The sequence below is a fragment of the Somniosus microcephalus genome, chromosome 9 (genome assembly GCF_052327205.1).
Source record: "Somniosus microcephalus isolate GS21.2 chromosome 9, FLI_Smic_1.0, whole genome shotgun sequence".
NCBI classification, from domain to species: Eukaryota; Metazoa; Chordata; class Chondrichthyes; order Squaliformes; family Somniosidae; genus Somniosus; species Somniosus microcephalus.
In genome coordinates, this window is record NC_140995.1 from 122,581,712 (window position 1) to 122,594,752 (window position 13,041).

At 44.0% G+C, this 13,041-nt stretch overlaps 1 protein-coding gene across 1 annotated transcript in view; it reads left to right on the forward strand.

The window, feature by feature from the left end:
- Positions 1 to 5,443: 5,443 nt before the first annotated feature.
- Positions 5,444 to 13,041, forward strand: part of LOC147112643 (adhesion G protein-coupled receptor F4-like) — a 158,378-nt gene continuing 150,780 nt past the window's right edge. The window contains exon 1 of the mRNA XM_085997110.1: positions 5,444 to 5,669. Coding sequence (XP_085853236.1) covers positions 5,550 to 5,669 — 120 coding nt within the window. The 5' untranslated portion in view covers positions 5,444 to 5,549. The remainder of the gene's footprint in view (positions 5,670 to 13,041) is intronic.

The window sequence follows — 13,041 nt, forward strand, 5'->3', positions numbered from 1 at the left end:
TGGGTTACCTGACCCATACCCTATTGCTATCGTGATTTGATCTTTAACTTCCTGCAATGTACCTGCACCCCTTTTTGTGGCGGTTGGTAAGACAGTGTAAATAGTAACATCTTAATGTGTTCTGGTTCATCACACACATTTATCGCGGCCGCAGCTGCTACTTCCTGAAACATAATTGTAGGGTCATCTCCCATTATTAGTTTCCCTAAATCACCCACCATTTCTTTCAATTGCGTGGTGTTATACGGTATGGTATATTCACTCTGTAACACCCCTCTATTCTGTGCTCCTACAGGGGGACCACATTTGTGCTGCCTCATAGGATTCATTGGCGGTGGAACCAAAGGCTCCGGTACTTCTGGCAGGGGTCTCAATTCACTGTATTGTGGCCAATCATCAGACCACTTTCCTTCCCCCTCTATATCCCCTTCCTCTGGGGTCATTAAGCATATTATCCCCTTCTCTACCGATAGACGAGCTTTCAATTGCTCAATTTCCTTTCGGCATTTAGTGTGATCAGCTTCTCCTGCATTTTGTTGCTGCAACACCTTAAATGCTGTTTAAACATTGCTTAACACTTCCTCAGCCGAGGCTGCCTGTCGCTGTTGCTTATGGCTTTCCTTCTCCCATTCATCAGCTCTTCACCAATACTCCATCACCTGACACTGCAAGTATTCTATGTTACTTTCTCCTTTTACTTTTTCAGCTTGTCTCTGTTCTTTTAATTCCTCTAACTCTTTTAATAAATGGTTCACCACTGTTTCCCTGTCGCTCGCCTTTTGTTTCAGTTGCTCAATCTCTTTCTTACTTTGAACTAATTGTCTTTGATAGGCTAACAGCCATATCGCTTTATACCATGGAACCTTTCCAAATGGACCTTCCGTCCATTCCTTTGCTTTTTGTACAGGGTCATTGTTGTGCACAATATCTCTAACCCATGGTTTATCTGTATCAAATTTTCCATTAATATATTTTGCTACCAAATCCTCCATACTTCTCACTTTCTTTTCCGACATTGTTATAAAAATGTTTTTTCCTCTCGAGGTCCCTTCATGGTCGTCAATTATGTAAATCTTTCTCTTACTACTGTTCAGACCTCGAGAATTATGAATTAGATTAACAATGACAGACAAGGATGTGATCAATAAAATTGGTCTTTATTCACACTATAGTTCAAAATTCGAGTGTGCATAGAAGCACCTTTGGCAATAAATTCAAAGAATTATCGGCAATGAATATGCCTACAACTTATTAATTCAAACGTACATAAAAGTGCCCCCTTAACAATTCAAACATACATAAAAGTACCCCTTTAACAACATCTAAGCTTATGGCCGACTTTCGTACATACTCTATCTCTGAATGATTGGTCCAGGGAAATTGTAAGTCGAAACATAGACTGGCCAGCTTTCTCAGCTCATTCTTCCTCCTGCTCTGTCTTCTGGGCTTCTTCTGAATCCCTCTTGGTTCCTTCAGTGTTCCTTCTGAATCTTGAATCTCCTTCCCCTGGGTTACTTCTGTTATCTTACTCTCTGCCTCCCTCTGATAGGTCAGTTTCACTTCAAACCTTCCCTGATTGAAGTTCCTTCCGCATGACACATTCCTGTTCCTGTGAGATGTGTGGGGGTGGGACTTCCTTGTCAAAGATGTTCTTCCTTGTCCATGTGGCCTCTCAAACAAAGGACCATGCTGACCACTAGGCAAAGGACCCCTTGCTGACTTCCACCATTTTGTGTCTTCACAAACAAAGAACACATACTGATTTCCTACATTTTGAATCCGTCCATTATCATCTCACAATTTGTTCGCAATTTCAATCTCCACATGGTAGCAGCGGTTTTATTACAATTTTCAGAATCTTACACCTTCCTGCCCCCAATAGTGCCTGTCTTCTTCTCCTCCACCCCAGTGCTAAACTAAATAATTCTTTACTTCTCTTTTCATCTCTCTGCATCTCCTTTGCTCTCCTATTCCTTTTCTGAACTTTCTTAATCTTCTGTTCTACATTTCTTTCCAGTTTGCTATTGCAACATTTTCCCTCACTACCAAATCCCAGCTCATCTAAAACTCTACTGAAACATCTTGTCCCACACTGAGTCCCACTCACCCATCACACTTGTCCTTGCCAACCTCCAGATGTTTCTTGTCGTCCAACGCATTGCATTCAAAATCCTTGTCCCTGTTAACAAATATCTCCATTCCCTCACCTCACCTTCCCTTCTCCAGCCCTATATTGCAGCTTGCTCCCCTTGTCCCTCCAACTCTGACCTTCTGTGCATTCATTCCATTCTCCATTCCTCCATTAGTGGTAGAGATCTTCAGCTGTCTCAGCCCTACTTAAACCCCATCACCTCACCCCCTCTCTCTTTATCTTTAGAAGCCTCTTCAAAGCCTATATTTATGAATTAGGAGCAGGAGTAGGCCACTCGGCCCTTCGAGCCTGCTCCGCCATTCAATAAGATCATGGCTGATCCGATTACTCCACATTCCCGCCTACCCCCGATAACTTTTCACCCCCTTGCTTACCAAAAATCTATCTACCTCTGTCTTAAAAATATTCACAGACTCTGCTTCCACCGCCCTCTGAGGAAGAGAGTTCCAAAGACTCACGACCCTCTGACCACACGTTCGTCATCTCCCCAATCTTTCATTATTGCTTTTCATCTGATTCTGCTTTGTGAAATACTTTGTCATGTTTTCTCCATTAATGGCGCTATATAAATACAAGTGGTTGCTGGTGTTTTGATTCTATTCTGCTATTTGATCAATAAAATGATGAAAAGTTAAAATAAGAACTTTAACTTGCAATAATTAATGCATACAATAAAATTAAAGGTGCTGCTGTTGATATCAGCAGTTATGAGGGTGCATGAAAATAGTTGAGAAACCATCAGGTTGAAATTGGTTTAAGCCCATTTTTGGGTGCAGAATGGACACCACGCTCGGAGCATACGCCCAATCCGTGGACACAGCTGAGGCCCCAAGTTGGTGCTCCTAATTAATTTAAATAAAATAGGTATGCATTGTTGACACCATTTAAAGGCAGCCTGCACATTTTAAAGGGGAAGTTCACTTTGGCTGCAGGCAACTGTCACTGAAGATTGTCGATAATGGAAAGCAGAGAAGCAACTAGGGCCCCCCTCCTTTTTCTGGCACTGTATTGGAGGTATTGGTGGAGGTGGTTGGCTGATTAAGAGACATCTTCTATCCACCAGGCTACAGGAAGATTTCAAGGCAAAAGCAAAATACTGCAGATGCTGGAAATCTGAAATAAAAACAGAAAATGCTGGAAATACTCAGCAGGTCAGGCAGCATCTGTGGAGAGAGAAACAGAGTTAATGTTTCAGGTCGATGACTCTTCGGCAAAACTGGAAAAAGCTGGAGATGGAACAGGTTTTTAAGCAAGTGTGGGGCAGGGAAAGGGGGGAGGAGAGGAAAGAACAAAAGGGAAGGTCTGTGATAGGATGGAAGGCAGGAGAGATTAAGAGAGATTAAGAGATGGTGCAAGGCAAAAGGAGATGGTAATGGGACAAGTTAAGAAACAAAAGATGGCTCTAGATGAAGTGTAAATAGCATTGGCAGATTTCAAGGCAAGCTGCCCAACACAAATGGGCAGAGGTGGCATAGCAGGTGAGCACCAGGAGGATCTCCCCGAGGAGATGGCTGAAAAAAGTTCAATGACCTCACAAGGCTAGCTAAGGTAAACCTCCTAACTCATGTCTCTCATTACTCTCTGCTTAGCCCTGGACTACCTGTTTCCCCAGCTCTCAAAGCCCTTCCCTCCCCACTTCCCAGTGCTTTCCTTCAATCACTGCAGCACACTTCACTCCACCTCTTTCTGCTCCTTCTGCAGCACTCTGCTCCTACTACTGTCCTCACTATTACTTCCCTCACCTCTTTCCACCGCTGCCATCTTTCACACACCAGTAACACTATTATACTCTGACATGCATATCGTCAAAACTTCTCACTAATCTAATACTAACGCATTCCTTTCTTCTTTGCAGGGCAAGTTGAACACAATACAGGGAGCAGACCACTGCAGGAGGAGGAACACGCTCATCTTGAAGAACAAGTTATGGATATCCCAACTCCATTTTGTATTGAAAGATTCTGGAGCATGAAGCAAACTATTATGAATCATGATACTCACTCTGGACTGGACTGAAAGACTCTAGCTGAGCAGTACAGACAACAAACCATTGTTTCAAGACGTAATGTTTCTGACTGAGTAAACCCTTACAGCATGTGGACTTTCAGAAACAGAAGATCATACCTGAACCTTGCAAAGGAGCAGTGTGTACGGTGGCTGCATTTCCACAGGGAGACAGTCCCTTACCTGTGCCACCTGTTGAAATGAGAATTGGAGCCAAACACCAGATCGTACACTGTGACAGGGAAGGTCAGGGCGTAATGGTTTGCTCAGTCAAAAGCTTTGGCATGGCTCAGATAATATCTGCGTTGGTGCCAGGGTTCCTGAAAAAGGTCATGAGCCAGTTGGTGAGGGGGTACCTCTTGTCCCCCAGCAATCTGCCACCTGATGGTCTGGGTGGAACAGAAAGGGTATTGAGGACTGGCGCAGTATGAATGCATCATGACTACTGTCAGGAAACCAGGCACAGGCCTGCATGAGTCACTGCCCATGGTCACAACAAATTGAACATTGAGTGCATGGAAGCCCTTCCTGTTGAAAAACAGTGCTGGTTTCTGATGGGAAGCACACTGGGCTATGTGGGTGCAGTCTATAATGAGATGCACCTCAGAAAATCCAGCAATGTTCGCAAATCCTAGCGCTCTTTCATCCTGCTTGTCAGCCTTCATAGGAAATCAAATGAACTGTTGTCACCTCGCAAACAGTGCATCAGCGACCTACCGGATCGCCGTGTGCACAGCACAGATGTTGCTAATGTCACCAGAAGTTTGGAAGGAGCCAGGGGCATAAACGTTTAGAGCCAAGGTGACCTTCCCTGTCACAGTCTGGTGTTTGGCACCAATTCTCATTCCAACAGGTGGCACAGGTAAGGGACTGTCTCCCTGTGGAAATGCAGCCACCGTACACACTGCTCCTTTGCCAGGTTCAGGTATGATCTTCTGTTTCTGAAAGGCCTCCTTTGCCCTCATCTTGCAGCCTGTTGAGGTCTTTGCTGCCTTCCTTGTGCTACTCTTCCTCCTGTTTTGGGAGCCTCGAGGGTAAACCCAGCAGCATAACCATGTTCACCAATTGAGAACAAGCAAATCTTGTGCTCAACTGCCTTGCTGAAAAATATTATTTTGTGTCTTAAAACAGCATCTTTGTTTAATGAGAGTGTATATGAAGGAATGGGAATGAGACGACGTTTGAGAATGCCTTCTCTTCAATCCGCCCTCACAGGCCTTCATGAATCCTTAATCAATGTTTAAGGGTTTGCCCTCAGCTAGTAGATGCACCTGCACACACTGCACCTCCGTTCGCGGTGTCTGTTTCAGGGAACTGATTGATTGCTCCAGCAGCTCGTCCCGTGTCTGGTGGGCGGCGCTTGAAGTCACTCTCAGCGACTCTGCAGCAGCAGATGAGGAAGTGCTTGACCATATTTAACTCGAATCTTTCATCAGTTTTCCAGCGATCTTCACACGGGACAGGAGCTGATGACAGTGATTTAAACGGAATCAGTCTTTTTTTCGGAGAAAAGGTAGGAAAAAGTTACCGTTTAAAAAATGAGAACTGCTCATAAGGAAAAATTCTTCAAAAGAAAGCATAAATTACTGTTCACGTATATTTTCAGTTTCCGATATGCAGAAGAATTCCTTTGCGTGTTCTGTTTAATGAGATCGTAAACTTGTTGTCTATAAACGAGATTACCATTACTTTAGCAGAAAGCTAATATGCCCCCCTTCGAAGCGTTCAGGCTCTTTGTACCAGGATACAAGAGAGGTTTTGCAGGAATCATACCCCCTTTGTCAAATTCTTCAATTATTAAGGTTGAAATTCTCCTGCCACTTGTCGCTGCAAAACGGGTTCAGGTGTGTATGGATTTGCAGCGTGTCTTTGGGAGTTAGGGCCTGATGTGAATTTTTAATGCACTAAGGCAAAGTGTTAGGGGTTTGACACGGTTTGGAGTACCACTCAAGTCTGGTGGTGTTAGGTTTAAAATTACTGAGGTGGTCTGTTAAATTTCCTGGGCACTTTAAAAGCTTAGTATTGAGCCTCTTTAATGTCACGGGAAAGTGGATACCACCCCTTGCTCTGTCCCAATTCTTAAAATATACTTTCCCATATCTGTGTCCAGGTAGTCAGCAGCGGAGGTTCTAAACAGGTGCAGTCTATCAGCCCTGGCTCAGTGGGCAGCACTCAGAAGGTTGCGGGTTCAAGTCCCACTCCAGGGGCTCGAGCACAAAAAGAATCTAGGCTGGCACTCCAGTGCAACACTGAGGGAGTGCTGCACTGTCGGAGGTGCCGTCTTTCAGATGAGATGTTAAACCAAAGCCCCGTCTGCTCTCTCAGGTAGACGTAAAAGGTCCTATGGCACTATTTCAAAGGAGGGCAGGGGAGTTATCCCCGGTGTCCTGGCCAATATTTATCCCCCAATCAACATCACAAAAACAGATGGTGTGATTGTTAACACATTGCTGTTTGTGGGAGTTTGATGTGCGTAATATGGCTGCCACGTTTCCTACATTACAACAGAGACTACACTTCAAAAGTGTTTCATTGGCTGTAAAGTGCTTTGGGATGTCCTAAGGTCATGAAAGACGCTTATATAAATGCAAGTCTCTTTTTTTCTTTACTTATGCACCCACTGCAGATTCTCAGCCCCAATATGTTTGATTACACTCCTGTGAAGCACCTTGGGACATTTTATTACATTTAAGGCACTATATAAATGTGTGGTTCTTAGAAATTGTTTCTTATAAAATGAAAAGAAATTATATGCAAAACAAAGATACTGTTTTACACTTTTAGATTGAGAAAAATATCAAATGCTAGAAATCTCAAATAGACCCACTAAATGCTGAAATGCAGAGCAGATTAATCAGTATCTAAAGAAGAGAAATAGCTGCATGATTTAGGTGCAGCCCATCATCAACGTTGTCACAAAGGGTCTTCACCTAAAATATTAAACTGCCTTTTCTATTTCAGGTGCTAAGAGGCCTGCTAATTTTTTCTGGCAATCATAGTTTCTCTTTTTATCTCTACTACATACATGAACTGATTAGATAAGAGACTGTTAGTATCAATGATATTATTTGTATAATTTATACAAGAAACTGGCTGGGATGGGAATAATACAAGATTGAAGCAATGGTGGTCCAATAATAAACAAGTGTCGGGACTGTGTCAGGGATTTGAGGGCAGGTAGGTTGATTGAAGGATAAAACCAGCTACTAGGAATAATCAGTGTTCTCTCGGCACAACTGAGTTTAAATCTGTTCTTCCTGTTTAAAAATAATTCCTGTTGTTTCAAGCATACTGATAAAGATTGGGTCATAATTTTAATCCAGATGATAACTTAGATTAACAAAACATTTGTGAATTATTTTTGTTTAATATTCTTGGTGGTCATGGTTACCTCTGAGTTTTAGATTCCAGATACATAGAATCATAGAAAGTTACAGCACGGAAGGAGGCCATTTCGGCCCATCGTGTCCGCGCCGGCCAACAGAGCTATCTAGTCTAATCCCACTTCCCAGCTCTTGGTCCGTAGCCCTGCAGGTTACAGCATCCCAAGTGCACATCCAAGCACTTTTTAAATGGGGTTAGGGTTTCTGCCTCTACCACCCTTTCAGGCAGTGAATTCCAGACCCCCACAACCCTCTGGGTGAAGACATTTTCCCTCAAATCCCCTCTAAACCTTCCCCCAATTACTTTAAATCTGTGCCCCCTGGTTTGTGACCCCTCTACTAAGGGAAATAGGTCCTTTCTATCCACTTTATTTCGGCCCCTCATAATTTTATACACCTCAATAAGGTCTCCCCTCAGCCTCTTCTGTTCCAAGGAAAACAGACCCAGCCTATCCAGTCTTTCCTCATAGCTAAGATTCTCTACTCCCAGCAACATCCTTGTAAATCTCCTCTGTACCCTCTCTAGTGCAATCACATCTATCTTGTAATGTGGTGACCAGAACTGCACACATTACTCCAGCTGAGGCCTAACTAGTGTTTTATACAGTTGAAGCATAACCCCCCTGCTCTTGTATTCTATGCCACGGCTAATAAAGGCAAGCATTCTGTATGCCTTTTTAACCAACGCAACACAACGCAAGCCTACATTTCGTTGTACTGCACTTGTGCACTAACAATGACAATAAAGTTGATTATTATTATCTACCTGGCCTGTTACCTTCAGGGATCTGTGGCCATGCACTCCAAGGTCCCTTTGTTCCTCTACACTACTCAGTGTCCTACCATTTATTGTGTATTCCCTTTCCTTGTTAGCCCTCCCCAAATGCATTACCTCACACTTCTCCGGATTGAATTCCATTTGCCACTGTTCTGCCCACCTGACCAATTTATTGATATCTTCCTGCAGTCTACAGCTTCCTTCTTCATACCAGGTAGGAACTTTGCAGCTGTTTTGATAAATCAGGATTCCAGGAAAAGGGAGGTGTCCTACATGGTGACCATGAGAAACTGATAGTCTCACAGTCTGAAGTCTGCTGTGCATATATTTAAATATTCCTATATGATAGATGCACCAGTAACCCCCCACCCCACTTCCCCACCTTGCCTACCAAAAAAAAAACTCTGGGAGTTGGTTTTAATAATTTGTTGAACTAATGGTTTTATTTACATTACATTACAATCAGTAATCTTATCTAGAATTTTGGCCTGGGTAACTTCCATGCCAAAAATGATGTATACTTATACTAATGATTATTAATTAATTGATGTCCCCAACAATTTTCTCCCTTACTCTTTTGAAGACACTGACATGTTCCACCAGCTCAGGTAATGCCCGATACTTTGTAAAAATACCATTCTTCTTCTGTGAGTGTCAACAGGGTTGGTACATGCTGACAGGCTATTGACAGGCGCTGAACATCCTAACCAAGCCCAGTTCTGTCCTTTTCTGATGTGTATGTGTGCAGTATAACAACCAAGAGTTCTGGATGATTTCCCCCCTGTATAGCCCAGGAATACTATGACTAAGCCCTACCACCACTTTGGCAAAGACCAATAATTATAACAGCGGCCTTCCTAATCTGTATGACATAGTTCCACACGTTTTTTTTAATTGTTCGTTCATGGGATGTGGGCGTCGCTGGCAAGGCCAGCATTTATTGCCCATCCCTTGTTGCCCTTGAGAATTGGTGGTGAGCCGCCTTCTTGAACTGCTGCAGTCCATGTGGTGAAGGTACTCCCACAGTGCTGTTAGGGAGGGAGTTCCAGGATTTTGACCCAGCGACGATGAAGGAACGGCGATATACTTCCAAGTCAGGATGATGTGTGACTTGGAGGGGAACTTGGAGGTGGTGGTGTTCCCATGCGCCTGCTGCCTTTATCATTCTAGGTAGTAGAGGTCGCGGGCTTGGGAGGGCACACCTAGATGGCACATTAACCTACTAAGCTATTAAGGAATTTATTTTTTATGGATAATTTATAAAATAATGTTTGATTTTATGAGTTTTATAACTTCAGTTAGGCATATATGTATTTTAATATCTTGCTTTGGAGGTAAAGTGGGATAAAGTTATAGGTCCTAAAGTTCCTTGTGATTTAATCCTGGTGATTACATTTGCTTCGTGATTAGAGGGCAAGAGAGTATACTGGATTTAGGCAGGGGTTGTGGAAGAGGGAGTGGGAAGGAGCAGAGGGAAGGGAAAGGTGGGGAGAGAAGGACAAGGGGGTGGGAGGAGAACTAGAGGGGAGGTGAGAAGGGGGAAAAGGGGGGGATGGGGAGAGGTGGAGTGGTGGGTTGAGAAGGGAAAGGAGGGGAGGGGATTGGGGCAAGACGAGGAATAGGGAGAGTGAGATATGCGGATGGGAGTAGCAAAAGGAGGGAGGGGCTGGACCAAAATTAGTTTTGTTGGGTGGGTGGGCTTTGCTGAGTAAAAGCTTCTTTCCCATCTAGGGGAACAGAGAAGGAGATGGAGAGAGGGGCAAGAGGGAGGGCGATGAGTATGGGGGTAGCAAGGGAAGGTAAACAACTTCTGCCCTTCCTGGCCCCGCTTGTCTTGGTGTGATTTGGGGGGGGGGGGGGATTGCTGGTTGAGGTGGCTTTTCCTTCTTTGCCAAGCTTGTTTTTCTCAGAGTTGGTGGGGGGTAATTTCATTGCATACCATACAAACGTCCATTTTCTTCTCGGTAATGGAAGGAGGGGTTAGAATTTATCTCCTCCCAGGGCTTGGTTTCTGTTTTGGGTGGCGGTGGCATTGCATTCCCTATAAGGCTCTAAGGGAGGGTGGGGAGAGCATTCCCTATAAGGGAAGCCCCAATTTAAGTTTCACTGTTGGGATTGTCTTGATATGAGCACAACCAAAGGTTCAACTCGATTGAGATTGTATCGTTCATCGGCTGGGTCTTCTACTACTTAAACCTCATGGGGAACATTACCACTGCTTCCTAGGGCCTAAAAAAAGTTTCATAATTTAAAAATCTGCTATTAAATCTCCTGTTAGTCTGTTCTTCTCTAGTGGAAACAGTCCCGGTATCACACCTCTCTCCTCATAGCTATAGTTTCCCATCCCTGGCATTATCCTAGTGAATCTAAGCTGTATGCTCTCTATGGCTTTAATTTCCTTTCTATTATGGGGGGGGGGGGCACAAAACGTCACACAGTATTCTAACTGTAACCTTAACATTTATACATATTTGTACAAATTTAACTTCTTTACTCTTGTATGCCCCAATTTATGAAACCCAAAATGCTGTAGGCCTTTTTAAATCACTTTATCTACCTACACTCACACTTTCAGTGAATTATGTATTTGAACTCCTAGATTTATGTTCCTCCACACCCTTCATTGTCTTTCCATTAAGTGTATACATCTCATTACTAGCTTTATTTCTCCAAAAATGTATTGCCTCACATTTCTCCACATTAAATTTTATCTGCCACCTGTCTGCCCATTCTACTAACTTGTCTGTCTTCCTGAAGTCCTCTTCACTGTTTACCAAACCTTCTATTTTTGTGTCAGTGGCAAATTTTGAGATATGCTTCTTATGCCCAAGTTAAAGTAATCTATATATACAGAGAACAAAAGTGGGCCTAGCACTGACTCCCATGGTATACTATATCCAACCCTTCTCCAATCCGAGCAACACTGATTTACCCTAACTCTTTCTTCCCTGTCCATCAGTCAAGCTTCTACCCATGCTGCTACAGCTCCACTTATACCATGCATATGATTTTTCTTTCTAACAAGCCTTTTGTATGAATGCCTTTGGAAAATCCATATTTACTGCATTCCTTTTATCTATCCAATTTGTCACTTTCAAAAGACACTATTAAATAACTCTGGAGTAGTACGAAGATTTAGCTGCAGAGCGGAAGAGGCAGTTTTGCTTGAGGTGGTCCAGCCAGACCTAGCAGTGAATGACTAAACCAGTCATGTGCCAGAGGGGCTCAAGTCTGCAGCCCTCAGATTTGAGGATGCAGAGGTGGAAACAATACAGGTGGAATGATGGTGGAAGAGCACAAGAGACTTGGGGATGAAGCCATCAAAACCCAGGGAGCTGGTGAATAAGTTTATAGGAGATGCGGTGTTATGGAGATTGTAAAAGTTAGGAGTGTGTGAGGGAGCTTGAGGAAAGTATTTACCAATGATGTAAGTTAATCGAAGTGGAGGCAGACCAGGAGGTATGGATTTTGAGGGCGGTGAAGGTGATCAGAGATGACTTTATCAATGACTGAAACCGCCGAGGTGGCGAGTATTCACATGGTGGTGAGGTCTGTTGTGTATGTACCTTTTAAGAGAATAACTGGTCTCAGACTGCAGTACCGGCAGTGACCACCCCTGTATAAAAGGCGCTAGAGAGCCTCTGTTGGTTAGTTTCGTTTATGCCTTTCACCAGTAAAGACTTGTTTGTTTCTCTCCTGCTAGTCCGTGTCTCAATCATTCACGGACCTAACACTGGCGACGAGTTAGAAATGAACTTACCTGCAACTCAGCAGCAGCTCCGACGACGTGTTGAAGGTCGGAGCCAGAAAAAAAAAAATAGGCCATTGAAACTCGAGAAACGGGCGTCGACCGTCAATCATCGATTTCAAAACTTGCAGGAGAGACTGTCCAGAGCCAGGCTGGGTTCCTCGGTCCGTGGTTTCCCAGCTAATCGGGCTGGTGGCAGGTAGTGCTCTGATCCTTCCTGGGCTGCAATGGGGCCGGGCAGCGAGTCGGGAAGCAAGGAGAGAGAGAGAGAGAGAGGGTGGAGCATACAGGGCGCGGCCGGTGTTTCGAAGCTGGGCAGCGTTTGGACCTCAGAAGAGGGAGGGAAGTGTTCCAGAGGGTCCGCTCCACGACGGGAAAATAATAAAAGAAAAAGAATACGCGCAAGAAACCGTGGAAAACAGCGCTAACAACAGCGGGGAAGAAGGAAAAGCGCGGGAGGCGCCATTTTGTTAAATCGGAGAAGAAGGCAAAGCGCGGGAGGTGCCATTTTAGATTTGCAAGATGCCGATGATGCGCTGCCGATGATGCGCTATCAATAACTCAAAAGACTGAGATTAAGCGAGTAATTAACAGGCTTTTATTAACAAGAGAATGAAGGTGTGCCTCGAGTGGTCGACCGGTCCAGAATACAGAGGGACTGTGGAGCAGTCACCTTTATACCTGGACTCGTGGGAGGAGTCAGCCGAGACATGTACAGGCATGTACACAGTGGAATACAAACAGTGGTTTACCACAGCCGAAGACTGGCTGTATCACTGCTTTTGATAATACATTAGAGGACTGGACCACATATGTGGAAAGAGTCGAGGTATATTTCGAGGCAAATGAAATAGCGGAGGGGAAAAAGGCATCAATATTGCTAAACGTAATAGGTGCTAGAACGTACGGCCTATTGCGGGATCTGATTACTCCAGCCAAACCGAAGGCGAAGAGTTTTAACGAAATTGTTGCTGTT